This window comes from Haemaphysalis longicornis, unplaced genomic scaffold, assembly GCF_048455015.1.
Source record: "Haemaphysalis longicornis isolate Haplotype H1 unplaced genomic scaffold, Haemaphysalis longicornis Haplotype H1 scaffold_4, whole genome shotgun sequence".
NCBI lineage: Eukaryota > Metazoa > Arthropoda > Arachnida > Ixodida > Ixodidae > Haemaphysalis > Haemaphysalis longicornis.
Window position 1 is genome coordinate 5,435,325 of NW_027526361.1, and position 14,721 is coordinate 5,450,045.

At 51.1% G+C, this 14,721-nt stretch overlaps 1 protein-coding gene across 5 annotated transcripts in view; it reads right to left on the reverse strand.

The window, feature by feature from the left end:
• The window catches only part of Vang (Strabismus domain-containing protein Vang), a 172,481-nt gene that overhangs the window by 11,717 nt on the left and 146,043 nt on the right, over positions 1-14,721 (reverse strand). For 4 of the 5 annotated variants that reach the window (XM_077705744.1, XM_077705743.1, XM_077705740.1 and 1 more), the window contains one exon: positions 1,169-2,218. In XM_077705744.1, the coding sequence (XP_077561870.1) occupies positions 1,169-2,167 (999 nt within the window). In that variant the 5' untranslated portion in view covers positions 2,168-2,218. Of the gene's footprint in view, positions 1-1,168; positions 2,219-3,751; positions 3,783-14,721 lie in introns of those variants that run through there. The other variant, XM_077705742.1, reaches the window with a different exon arrangement.

Consider the following 14,721-nt stretch of genomic DNA (forward strand, 5'->3'; position numbering starts at 1 on the left):
TTCACCAATTAATGTAGAGTGGAACCTGGACTTAACGAAGTTGACAAAAATTCGCACTTTTTCATTACATGCAGGTTTCGTTGCATACATGTTTCGGGTTAAGGCTTGCGTGACTGAAGCAGAAACGAAAACAAAATGCTAGACATCAGCGAGGGTGAACTCCTTTTATAGGATTTATCTCACAGAGAAAAACTGAGATTTGCGCCTACTGCTTTCCCATGAACTGAGTCACTCCAAAGAAGCAAGGTATTCCCAACGTATATTAAGTACCACTTTCGCCTTTCGGCACTTTCCAGTGCCTTAACCGGTTCCAAGGACCAAGCTTATGCTGAGAGGGTGCCTTTTCGCAAACTTGATGCTCTTTGCCACCTTCAAGAGTGTTGCGAGTGTGCTAGCTGGAATACAATATTGGGTGGCAACATTCTTCTTTCTCGCTGGAATTTAAAATTGCGAGCTTGTCTTGAAAATACAAAACGTTTTGTTTTCCGGCACCAGAACTCATCACCGATGAACCGACACCACATACGGCACTGGAGACGTGTGACTGCATGCCGACAGACAGGCCTAGCACCTAACTGACACTGCACTCTCACGAGAAACGCACGGAGTTTGCAATGCAGGCCAAGTATGCTCAATTGGTGCGTTTCTCCAGCAGGTTTTTCAAAAAGAGTTCAAAAAATAATGGCTCATCAGCAAAGCGAATTTGTTACGTCAATGTTGACCGTCGCAGCGACTTCATTACATAAAGGTCGTGAACACATGGGCTTCTACGGGGGTGGCAATGGGGAATTGAAAAACTTTGTTCAATCCAGGAATTCGTTGCACAGAGGTTCGGTACATCCGGGTTCAACTGCACTAACAGGACCATCCTGCAATCTGTACTGCCATGTGGTCAAGGAAATTTGGCAATGTACACTGATGTTGCTCCTATAGCTGTTCTTGCTTCCATACTTAGTGCCACGAAGGCTTACTTCGCTGAACAATTTACAGCATTAGTGCTCAATGTCTCCAGCACTCAGCACGCAGTTTCACACATACATAGTCGAGTTCTTCCTACACCCGATGATCTGCCGCTTATACCGGCATCAACAGTAGGTAAGGAGTTATGGTAGCAAAGCACAAGGTTCACGCCCAGGGACACGATGTTGCCACTATTTGAGGTTCTCACCTGATAGTATTTCTCCAGCATCCACACCGCAGCCCTCTGTATGCTGAGCTGCCCCACAGAGTAGCTTCGGCTCTGCCCGTCCGGAGAGCGCACCACCTTGACATAGTACTGCGGCTGCAGCTGCCGGATCTCCACCAAGATGACGGCCAGGTAGTGGATGAAGAGCAGCGAGTCCACCAGGGACAGCGCAAACTGCACGATGCTCAGGTAGGTCAGCTCGTAGTCCAGGTGGCGCCGCTCGTAGATGCGCACGCTGAAGAAGAGCCAGTAGGAGAAGATGAACACAAACACCAGGGCCAGCACCACCGCCCTCATGATGAATATGCGCGGCATGGTCGCCCGGGGGCGCCGCACGAACAGGGCCCAGGTGGCGACCGCGAGGATGAGCAGCTTGAAGGCGAAGCTGATGAGCAGGCCGTCACACTCGGGGCCGCACTTCTGCACCTTCCACTCGAGCATCTCGATGCGCGGCAGGGCCACCATGACGATGGGCGAGAGGAACGCGGCCAGGGACAGCACGCTGGTGAGCACCGTGCCCGCCCACATGTGGCACCGGAAGAGGCCGCCCGGCGTGCTGTCTTGCTCGCGCCCGAGCCTCGACACATCCTCAGCGCTCACGGAGCGTTCACTCGTGTTCCCCGTGATGGCGGTGGTGTTGTCGCCCCAGTTGTCGTCCTGCGGCAGGATCTGCACCTCGATCACCTCGTCCCTGCGGTCGCCCACTTTCACCTGTGTCGTGCACGAGCGTGCAGAACGGTGCGAATGCCTTCGGCTGGCACGGTACGATTGCTGCTGGCTGTCTTCCTGCTTCTGCTGCTGTCGCTGATGGTGGTGGCTGCTATGGTTCTGCACATTGTTGGTGTGGTTGTGGTGCCGGGAGGAAGACGACCGGCGCGACCGCTCACTGGGGCCCGACTTCACGGACTCGTTGTCGTGCGACATCTTGTAGCTGGGAGGCAGCTGAATCCCGCCGTGGATGTCCCCCGACCAGAGGGACATGGCCGGGCCGCCAGCCCGTCCACCCAGGTCCCCGCAGCTTCAGCTGTCCACCTGCACACAGAGACAATTGCACTGCTTTGTAGCATACAAGCGGCGTCCCATTCCAGCCTACAATCCTCCTATAGAACTTGCCATTGTAGTGAATGTGCCAGTTAATTCTGTATAGCTTCTCGAGAAGAGGTACCGCTGAATCTCTTTTACAATAAGCACTAATATACAGCAAATGGTTAAATACAGCAAGAATATTTCAGAGCTTCATTGGATGATCAGTTTTTGTAATTAGGAACCTTGTCCTTCACGGCAGAACGACGACACATGCAAGTCTTTTTTTGCCTGCAGCATTAAACGTTAAAGCCAGTGACTAAAATGCTAAAACACTTGAGAAAAACAATCTACAGATGCCACAGTTTGAGCACTTAAGCTGTAATGTGAACAGAAAACTCCATTGCGGTCACTTGTAACATATACGGATTAACAAGGCAACTAGGGTACTTTAGCAATGCCATTTGACGTTTCTTGCTCTATGGTGGCAGCAAGGACAGGAGTCCTGCTTGCATTGTGCACAGCCTGACAAAGTGACCAAGAGAAAAACTTCCTTTTCCCACAAAACTCTGATTTAAAGTTCCAAGGCAATGTTTTGAAGACTGGATTGTAGACAGGGCTAACACTGCAACAAGCACAGATGTAGGACTTTGTGTATTATTCTTTTTTATACAACTCGAAGTGAAAGAAAAATACGCATATTTCTGAAAGGGCTATACAGTTTTTTAAATGTTATGCTCTAAGCATCTATGAGTAAGCTTTTACACATTCCAGTGTAGCACACATTTCAGTGACCACTGCGCATGCTTGACTACGTTTACCAAAACATGTATCAACATTTATAAACGCATATTCTTTCCCCGATGATAGTTCGGTGTACTAGCACTAAAAAGCTTCTTGGATCCGTACTTGATTTCAGGAACGAGACAGAAAATTATTGTAAGCGCAAGGTTCAGACAGAGGCGTCAAGTGATGCAAGAAAAACGAGCTAGCTTCGCTCTTACAGCACACGGGGAAAAGCTACAAACCGCAGGATACGGTCAACGAAACCTGCCTGCACGTCAATGCCTCCTCGTATTTTCGAGCAAATATGCGCCACAGCTACGTCTCAAACTAAAACTACGAATCCGCGGTCAACAAGGGCAGGCAGTAACAGGGTTAAAATTTCGTATTTGTAAGCCACGGAAAAACCCACTTTGTAGCCGCGCCTCTTAACTCAAACTCAGGCGAGAGTTGAGTATACACACACTGCAACGGCTGTACTGTAGCTGTCTTTGGCCCGGAATGTGGAAATATGCCACCTATCCGGAATTTGTAACAGCATTGCCGCCGGCGGGGTTTCGAACCCACGCCTTCGTGACTTGTAGCTCATGACACTACCGATGTAGCCACGGCGGCAAGCAGTCGCAGCGACCCAAATGCCGAGGTCACTGCAAACAGCGAACATTTGATTCGTTGCGCACGTTAGTATCACTCGCATAACATTCTGGCAGATCCCGCAGATCATATTTGGAAGCGTAAAACCGCAAAACCTGCACGCACTATGCAAGCACATCGGCAGTCTTTCCCCGCGACTAGCCATCTACTTCAGACATTTATCAAGAGAGGGCGCCACCACACCTACCGCAAAGAAATGTGCGGGAAGCGGGAAGTTTGAGCAACCAACTGTGCGAGGCATGTGCGAGTTAACCAGTTGCTACGGGGAGGCAACAGATCAAATGAGGCGAACAACGGAAAATGTAAAGGTCTGTGCACAGTACGTACAAGGCGGCCATAATTCAGACCGGGCTACGCACTGTATTTGCCCTACAAGCAACAAACTCGCGCCGTGCTTGTGAGTGCATCCGAATGGAAACTTCCGTCGCCATCCATGAAGCCACGTCCCAAGCAAAGCGAGTAGAGAAGGGAAATCAGAAACGCGCAGAACTGCTCTTTGCACCTTCCCACTCAATCCAATGTGCTGCCGCAGTAACAACTTCCGCGACCACAGTGCGCGCTCCTGAGACACGGAAAGTGGTCGTGACCAGGGCAGCGAACCAGCCCCGCATCGCGTATGTTTGAGCATTCCATGATAACATTCACGCTGTGTATTCTTATCTTACCATGATTCAGCGCTGGCATTTCAATTTCCTGGAGGGGCGGACCGCGGGAGCTATTTCTTGAAACTCCTTGAAATGCAGTACCAACTAGCCCAACAACACGCGGTACTATGTGAGAGCTATCCCACGCAGTAATACAGCAGCATTTGCGCTCTTCAAATATATGCGTGTAAAGCACGCGTGACTACATTCTTGTTAGATTTTTGTGCGGCATTTCGTGACAATGTCCACGTGACAATGTCCACCACATAGAGTAAAACTTATCAATGCAGATTCGCTGCCTTTTATGACTTCAAGGCGAATCTGGAGTGCCAAGCGCCCTGAAGATTTTTTTCAACAGCTCGGGCCAGAAACGAGACCGCTCATTGCTAGTCGCAATCATGAAGTCGCCTTTCGGAGGCTCCCAAAATGCTGTGGTAGTGACTATGAGGTCAATTAAGTTGTCCGCTGTGCACATGAGGTTAGAGCACGGTCCGGAATTTCTATGTTCCTATGTCCGCCCCAACCCGGCCCGGCAGAGACACGGCCCCGGCCGATCCCCACAATATATTTAGGCAACCGCCCGAGCCTGGCCCGAGCCAGACAGAGCTGTTCTTCAATATAGGCCCGAGTCCGACAGACTATAAAAGTGAGCCCGAAAAAGTTTGTTGCCTTTAGGTATAAATATGTTGCCTTTAGGTATAAATTAGGTATAAATATTTTTTTAACTCAGACCGAGATTAATACAACATAAAAATAGGTCGCCATCCCTCCCTGCGAAAGTGCATGTCCAGCAAAGCTGTTGTAAACCACTACAAATAATGATGGACATCGGTATGAAATGTTTCTCGTCGTCTTGAAGGGTCGCTTGCGCTCGGCTAGTGACATCATTAGATAAGGGTACAAAGTACTGGGACTCTCATCCCCTATTGTTCCGTGCCGCCGCCATTACGTGACATTTGTCTACACTGCTACGGTTCATGGGTGCCGCTATTTTTTGTTGTTTATGCGTTGTAGTCGGTCAACTCCGGGAGGCTTAGCTTGTCCTCTCTTCTCTGCGGATGCGCGCGACTGACGTCATTACGAATGCGAATCGAAGATAACGCGTGTAGCAGTATTTCAGCAGCAGAAGTGCGTCCAAAGATGCTATTTCGATGCATCTTCGGTAGTGTTGTTTACAAAAGACCCGGTCACAATTGTAACAACCCTAACTCCCTCATTTTTTAACAGCAGAGCGGTTGCGCCGTCAATGAACAGAAAAAATGCGAAGAAGATGCCGCGCACACGGGGAAGGGGCCGACCAAATAAGATCCGGACGCCCGAAGAAGAGGCGGCTTATCAGGAGAGAGAGAGAGAGAGAGAGAGAGAGAGAGAGAGAGAGAGAGAGAGAGAGAGAGAGAGAATAAACTGTTTCGAGGAATACCAGTGATTATGCATAATGAAAGCGATGCTGGTGGTTAGATCGCGTTGATGGCTGTCAGCGTGAACTGATCAGCGACCTCGGCAGCCCTGGCGACCAAGCGGGCCTGTAGGTCCGGGTCCGAGCTGCGCAGCGCAGCCTCCCACCGTTCCCCGGAGGGTATTTCGGGAAAGGGGTTTTTCGGGCAAGCCCAGATGATGTGGGATTGTGTGGCATGACCGCCACATAAGCAGCAGGCTGAAGTGGGGTACAGAGTTGGGTGGATGTCCGTCAGGACGGCGGGATTAGGAAAGGTGCCTGTCTGAAGAAGTCGCCACGTGTGAGCCTCAGAACTGTCTAAAGTTTTGTCCGCCGGAGGATAGGTCAAGCGGGAGAGGCGGTAGTGCATAGTGATGTCGAGAAAAGAGACCAGGCGATCCCGCGCAGATCGCGCCCCGTGGTAGGGATAGAGGCTGGGCCCAGCACGGATCGTGAGTCCTCGGGCGTGTTCGTGGGCCGCTTCGTTCCCTTCGAGGCCCGAATGCGTGGGCGTCCAGGTCAGAAGGACTGGCTGTTTTAGGGGTCGGGCAGAGTTTCCTGTCAAAATTTTGAGTGCGGCTGTGAGTTGCGTCCAGTGGAAAAATTTTGAATTGCAGTTTTAGAATCAGAAATGATCGTGCTGGGAGTGGGGCCGAGTGTTAGAGCTAGGGCTATGGCCGCCTCTTCCGCCGTCTCTGGGCGGGTGGACCGAACGGTGGCCGAATTGAGAAGTTCCTTGCCGTTGTTCATGGCTACAATCATGTATGCGTCGTGGAATCTCTATTCTGCCGCGTACCCAACTCGGGGATTGTTGCCGTACATCTTGTGGAGTGCTTCGGCTCGTTTTAGTCTCCTAGTGACGAGGTGCCCAGGGTGCATATTGCGGGGCAACGGTTTGATTATTAGTTGGGAGTGTATTGGCGCGGGGATGGGATGTAGTTGCGCGAAGTTTGTATGGTGACCGATACCCAGTTCTTGAAGGATGTGCCTCTCCGTGCTGGTTCGGGCCAGTCGCTCATACTGACTCGTTAAGTGAGCTTCCATCAGCTCTTGAGCTGTATTGGGGAGACCCATTCCGTCCAATCGGGCAGTGGAAGTGCCTGTAATGAGTCGAAGAGCTAATTAATAGGTTCGCCTAATTAGCACGTCTATTTTATCGAGGTCGGCTTTAGTTGGGAGGAGATAAAGGAGGGAGTAAACTAGCCGGCTTATAACAGAGGCTTGGAGAATGCGAACTGTTTCCTTTCGGTAAGACCCTTATGGCGGTTGGTGACCCTGCGGACAAGTCGGGCCGTCTGGTCCGCGGCTTGGTTCATTAGGCTTATGAAGGTGTCACTTTTGCGGTTGCTTTGTATTCCTAGTCCTAAGATTCGGATTATCGGGACCTCTGGGATCGATTTGCCGTTTATGTAGAGCTCGAAGTTCGGTTTCTGGGGTGGTCTTTGAGCCGGCGACGGAAGTAAAAGCAGCTCGGATTTAGATGGAGAGCAAGAGAGTCCCGCTCGACCAGCTTCTTCTATGACGATGTCGATGCCCATCTGCAGGATTTCCTCAATTTGGGCATCACTACCTCTGTTGGCCCACAGAGTGATGTCGTTCGCGTAAAGGTTATGATGGAGACCCGGAATTGTTTCTAGTCTCTCCGGGATTTTTAGGATGGCCAGATTAAACAAGAGTGGGGAAAGAACGGCTCCTTGAGGAGTACCCCTTCCTCCAACCGAGAAAATGAGGGTTACGAGGTCACCCACGTGTATGACAGCCGTCCTGTCTGAGAGAAAGTCTTTGATGTAGTTATAGATGCGTACTCCAGGATTGATCGATTGCAGGCCTTTGAGAATGGCCTCGTGGCCAACGTTGTCGAAGGCCTTGGTCAGATCTAGTGCTAGCACTGCCGATGAATCTAACCTGTCAGGCGAACGTCGTATGACGTGATGATGGAGTCTGAGCACCACATCTTGTGTAGATAAACCGGCTCGGAAACCTATCATCGTATGGGGGAATTGCTCTGCGTCTATGACGTGATTTGACAGTCGGGTGTGTATGATGTGCTCCATGAGCTTACCGAGGCAGGATGTAAGTGAAATAGGGCGTAGATGTTCGAGTGCGAGAGGTTTGTTCGGTTTGGAATCAGAACTACCTTGGCATGTTTCCACGACCGAGGTCAATCTCCAGCACTCCAGCACTCGTTCATGTAATGCGTTAGGGATGCAATCGATTTGTCATCCGGATTGGGGAGTGCCCGGAGTTACGCCATCGGGGCCAGGAGCTGAGCTGGTGCGAAGTTTTGCGATGACCGAACTGAGCTCCGCTTCCGAGATGTCTCGGTCCATTTCAGAATTCGGGAGGCCTGTGTAATTTGGGAGCTTGGGGCTAGGACTTGGGGGCAAATATGTGTAACGAATTTCGTCAAGGAGTTCGGTATCGGATCCTGGGTAATTATGCATAACCTGTGTTAGACGGTTTCTCTGCTCAGCTTTGCTGCGGTTAGGATCGATGAGGTGTCTGGGAAGCTGCCATGTTTTCTTCATCCCTAGATTTCCTTGAAGCTGGTCGCAAATTTGGTCCCATTGGTCTCGCGCGAGCTCTATGGCGTTTGCTGCTGTTTCCCTTTCCACTGAGGTCATGCGCAACTAAAGCTTGCGGTTGTGTTTTTGCCTGCGCCAGCGCTTCTGGATGCTTTTGAAGGCCTCCCAGAGGTGGGCAAGTCTGGCATCAATGGTTAGGGATGGGATGTCCTGATCAAGCTTTTTAGTGGGGGTTTTGATGTCCATTAGGAGCTGTTCCGTCCACGTGTCTATGTTTGATATTGGAGCGTCATCTGCATTGCTGTTTCAAAGAAATAGGAATTCGTCCCACTCGACTAGTGTTGCCTGACGGGGAGTGTATTTGATTTTTGTCGCGTGCTTAACTACTGTCTCGATCCGGCTCATCAGGAAGCGCGCTGCGCTGCCAGGCGAGAATGCAATCGCCCAGAAGAACAAGTAGTAGTAGTGCAAGTCTTCAACGGCGACGGAGCGCTCGAAGAAGACTTTGCGGCGGCGGCCGATGAAGTATATGAAGGCCGAAGACGACACTGTGCAAATAAGGCACGTATATACTTCAATGTTCGTTTGATTTGGTATCCTTCTGACCAGCGCCATATATATACACAGAGTAAATTATTCTGAATTACTTATAAGGCCATCGTCGAGTTTAGCTTAGTGAGACGAACACAGACCCCCCGCGGTGGCTCGGTGGCTAAGGCGTTGCGCTGCTGAGCACGAGGTCGCGGGTTCGATTCCCGTGTGTACGATATTTCGGCGCACGTTAAAGATCCCCAGGTGGTCAAAAGTAATCCGGAGCCCTCCACTACGGCGCGCCTCATCGCTTGCGTTGCGTCGGCGCATTAAACCCAGCAATCAGCCAAATCGAGACGAACACGGCTCAGCTGAAACATCAGGCTCGCACTGCTGTGCAAGCTGGCTTTCATTTTTCTACTCCACATGGCGCGTGGCGGTCGGCGGCGCGTTTCAGCGCACTTTTTTCTTGCTCTGTGTCCCACGATTCACAAAAAAATAGGTACCACCGACTATTTGCAAACACTATGTAACAATATCCATGGCCTGCGGGGAAAAAAAAAAAAACCTAAGCGAAAGCGCGTTACTACGGCAGACCGCACTACTAAGTGGCTACGGCAGTTGCAGCAGAGCGAAAGGGCCGCTTTCTGTACTGTGCCCAACACGCGTGAGCATGCGCACAAGGGTTCAAATGAAATTACGCAGCGCATACGTTGTGCACGGAACGTGCCCCGTGCCCCGACAGAATTTTCGTGTCCGCTGCACTATCAGATAACCACATCTGCGGCTTTATAAATAATCCCTGCGCAAGTGCCGCCATTGCGACAAAGAAGAAACGGCAGAAATGATCAATGAAGATGTCAGGGGTCAAGGACCGCGCTGCGGGTGTAAAATCCGACATGTTTGTTTAACCGCGTGGCCACCCTGAAGAGGGAAGCTGGGAGGAAGCAAGAAGGTAAAAAAAAATAATAAGAAGAATGCAAAGAAAGCTCGAGGAAGCGGGGAGGTGCACGACCCCGTGTCTCCACGTGTCGTATACGCAGTCACCTGTCATGGCGCGTTGTAGATGTGCGCGGGCCAAGCCGACGCAAGCGAGGACGCCACAGAGGCGGCGCTTGCCTCCTCCCCCTTTGCTGTGTATGAGTGGTAGTACTACTTTGGTCGCGTATTCTTGCGCATTTATTTCAGCGAGCGCACGCTCAGGATGATAATGAAACGGCACGCGCTGTCACGACACCGCATCGTGGTGGTCGGTGCGGAGTCTGCCTTTTTATGCGACAACGCCGGTCGTTCAGCAGTCGCTGATGAGTCAGCGGGACGGGGAAATTCTCGCGTAACTCCGCAGCTCTGCGCAGACGTGCACGGGCGGCCCGGGAGGGAGAAGGGCCTCCCCGCACAAGGAGGTGCCCGACAGGCGGAGGAAGGTAAGCGCGCACACCGGCCCGATCGATGGGCTGCAGGGTGGAAGCGCACGGGGACCGACCACTCACTGTTCATTTGGAGGAAGCGATCTTGAAAGCTGCGTCTATTGGCTTGGTTGTTGCGCATTAACGCAGCGTGAAGACCGGTCGCCACACAGACTGGCGATGAGTTGGTACACAGAATCAACGGTTCGTGTTCGCGAGCCCATCGCCTGAAACGACGAAATGAGACCAATCCGGCCAAGGCAGCGTACTATGGACGAATGAATGTACGGAGGAAAAGGGAAACCATGCAGCGAGGCCGCTCAACATCTCCATTGTTGACAGCCGCCGCACGTTAAAGTGGCTCGCCCGAACGATGAATGTTCCTGTCGGCGTGGCGGGACATCTACCCGGTCTGTCCTGACGAATACCGCGTAACACTATATATACACTGCATTCCTCCAAAATCTGCGATACTCGTGATTGTCTGGCGCCAAACTGTCACGAAATATGGCGCTGCTTTGCCCCAGACACGAGGCCCGTATAATCACAAGTTACCCGCCAAGCTTCGAGCACCACGCACGTGACTCCGCTTATTTCCTCAGAATGAGACGCCCTAAAAAAGAAAAGTGCACTCGAAAAGCACCACAGCTGCATAAAATTTCACACTGAAGTCGAGAGGGCTATGATTACCGTAAACTGCCCCAAAAGCGAGTCACTGGAAAACCTGAGTTGTCATTCCACAAACACAGAACCCCAAGTCCTAGTGCCATAAAAGCCCTTTAATATCCAATCATCAAAATGCACCATTCCTTTAGGAAGAATTTCAAATGCTATAACAGAAATGAGTTGCAAAAGGTGCAACACAAAACGCAAGAACAAAAAAAAAAAAGTGGCGCAGCTTGAGCGAGTGGTGCAAGGCTGGAGAAAGCGGAGCTGGGGGTCGACCGACCTAGATTCCTCCGCTTTTGCTACGTTTTCCTAGGCTTTGCGATGTTCCAGCTAGGCTAGGCTAAATGTTCAGGGGTGAGGCAAAGCTTAGCCTGATTTTACAGGGCCGTTCTGGTCGGTCCCCCACTCTGACAGCGGATCCCAATGGGAGGAGGGGCGGGGGGGGGGGGGGGGAAGATATAGGAGAACCCCCAGCTCCGCTGTTTCTCCAGCCTTGCGCCACGTGCCAGCTGCGCCATTTTTTGCGGTTTAGTGGCCCAAGAAATACTATCACGTATAAAATGGTATAGTAAGGGGTGCACGCACGCATACGCCCCTTGTGCTCACATTCGAGCAGGCGCGAAAGCCGGCTTCACTGCTATAATACCCTATCTGCGGTGGTGCATCCTCTACAGGCGCCGCAGTTTTTTTCCTTGGCATTTCTTTTAAGTGCGAATGCACTTCTTAAGCGAGCCTGAAGCGTCCGCCGCCGTCCGCATTCCGCCGCCGTCCGCATAGCAACAGCTGCGGGTGCGCGCGCTCCTCGTCTTCCTTGGCAACGGGGGGAGATGGGCGCGCGCTGCCTGGCCGCTGACATGGCACATACCCACGTGGGGAATCGGGCGTGAGAAGGGCTAGAGTACTGACACGAAATTTCAAAGCTGAGATCCGCTCTAGCAATCAAGTACAACGACAACACAAATAGGTGTCTGTGAATAAATGCATCTTTCTTTCTTTGTAGTTGTGTGTGTGTGTGTGTGATCTCTCTTTCGCGAACATTACCGAACCGCGCAAATTCAACTCGTGCATTCGCCCTTTCACATTCTTCCCCTCGGGGAAATGCGGGGAATTTTTTTGCTAATGCCACCGGTCTAAGCTCAAGCTTAATCAGTTCCGCTCTGAAAAATATTTTTGATCACTACTTCGGCGGCGCAGGATAGTTTCTTGCCATCCACTTTTCCTCTTCGCGTTGTCAGGCTGAAAGACTAGAGTTCGTGAGTGGCGCTCCGGAATCACCTGTTCGCGTGCCCTCCGGTGGCCACGCAAAGAAAAGATAAAGAGGGGGACCACGCATCCTTTGGACGTGCTCTTTGTTTAATGAGGCCTCTTTTCCAACAATTGCCGCGAACTAAGTCTCGGTACGCGGTGCGACCGAAGACGTGGTGCTGTCCAGTGCAATCCTAAATTCCGGCCCAGCTACGCAGCAGTATGGTCATTCCCGTGCACCAGGGCGATTACATCCACTGCACGCACTTAGCCCTAGCAAAAACGCCCCTCCAGAGAACAATTTACGCACTGGTTATTGCATACGTACACCACATACTAACAAGTTAAGTAACGCAATCTGAACCCCGCAGCCACTGAAACGTGGCCAACACCTCAGTGATGGAATGTAAGCTTGGCGCCAGAGGACATACACCCGGTTCCAGTCAAATATGCCCTTAGTTAAGCGGAAGGAAAAACTGCGTAAGAACTGCGAGCGTGTGATCGGTGTAATCGATGCTTGTCAATGGTTGCTGGAGCGGTGAAACACATTTAAACATTGTTGGTTGCAAACTATGGGTGTTGCGCCCAAAGTGCCACAATAGCGTGGAAAATGTTATAGCGGGCAGACAGGTTGGTGCATTAATGACAGGCTCCGAGAGCACCGTACAGCTGTTCAAGCGCTCGCAGCGGGGGGCCATTTAGCTGACCGTGTTGCGCTGCTTTAAAGGAGCCATGAAGAGAAAACACAAGTTTGGTTCATTCAAAAGATTGTCTCGTTAGAATCATACTGACACCACTTTTAACGTAAACTTCGCTCAAATAAGCTACATAATTAGGAAAAACGGGAATGGTCATGCGACCCACCAGCTCATTTCCCGCAACAGAACCTATGATGTCACATGAGCTAAGCTCTGCGATTGGCGGAGGCTGGCAGAAGCAGACGCAAATTAGGTAGAGCTTACAAACTAGACGAACGAGCGATTTGCGCTTAAATTTAGGGCACATTCTTTACAAAGCAATAAGAATGATGGGACAAACAGTGGAAGTTACGAAAGCACATGTAAACATAGAAGTACTGATGCGTTCTGCTGTTCGTACTGCGCACAGCATGCTTGGTTTAGCCAGCTGCACAGCACTACGGGGCTTGGGGTTGTCTCAGACGACACTGGCCGATTGACGCAAGCAACGGTGTCTTACAAGACCCCATTTGTCGAGCGAGCACTGTTTCAGGGAACAAATATTTTCTCCCAGAACAAAAACAAGCCAGGTTTAAATGCGGGCAAAAACAAACCAAACGCTTGCCACGGTATGGTGGCGCCATCTAGGTTACGGAACGTAAAGAAACGCGGGAACAAACCAACACCGCTGTACAGGGTGGAGACAACCTTTGAACGGTCCCGTGCCGCCGCAATTGGGCCAACGGGCTCAACGCGTTATTCTTTTCGTTTCCCACGAGACCTAGCAACGCGAAACAGACAATATGATTCAAACTTCTTCAGTAAACCGCGTTGCGGCGATAATTTTAGCGCGGTTTTGACACAATGACTTGCTTCGGCGGCGAGCGAGCAACCGAAAATGGCGGCGCCAGCGTATACGTGTCTCTACCCTGTACGGCGGATGCGTGAATGAAGGTACTCTAGGCTGCAGAGCGGTCGGTTCCTGTGATGTCATTTGGGACCACGAAAACGCACGATTGAGCGGGAAAATCAAAATTTTAACCTAATTGTTTAATTTCTCAGTGAATAAAGCACCGTTTGTATCCGGACAAGCGCTGGGGGCACTATAAAACACGAAATCTTTCGGATAAAACCAACTTGCATTTTCTCTTCATGGCTCCTTTAAAGGAGCCATGAAGAGAAAACAAAAGTTTGTTTTATTCGAAAGATTAGGTGTTTCATGGTACCCCAAGCGCTTTCCCGGAAGCAAATGATGCTTTATTCACTGAGAAATAAGGCAATTTAAGCCAAAATTTTAAATCTCCCGCTAAAATTGCACATTTGGTGACGTGAGCAACGGCGTCCCACGGGCCGGTCCATGAAACAGATACTTAGTATGTCGACTCCGTATAGCACCCACACGCGGGAGTCGACCGAGACGGCGGCCATTTTAAAAATACTAGTAAAACCTAGTGCACCCGCAGCCCTAGTCATGGAATCGCCTGATCCGGAGAACAAAACTCTCGCCGAGGAGCTCGGGCTTGCATTTAACAACCTCACACCACTTGAACGCTCAATGCTTCTAAGTGCACGAGCGGCAAGAGTTGTGGGATACGCGGTGGACGGGAAAGCGACCATTCCGCGATAGCCACAACAGACGAACGCCCTGCCGTCGGCACCGCTGCCTCGTCAGCCCCGTCGCGACGGACGAATACAGACTGGTACGCATGTGCCGTATTTTTATTACGGTTAATAATAGTTCAACTTCAGTAGCAGTATCGCTTATGCCAGTTGGCCGGTGTCGTGTATGGAAAGCCGTTCGCGCGAGCTCTCTGCTTCGACCAGAAAGATACGAGCGTCAATGCGCGGTGTTTACGGCATTTTTTCCCCCAAGGTCAGAGCGCCTCGAACCCGAAAATTCGTCTGCGCGACGGCGAGATGTCGAGCTCGGCCAGGCGGTAGTT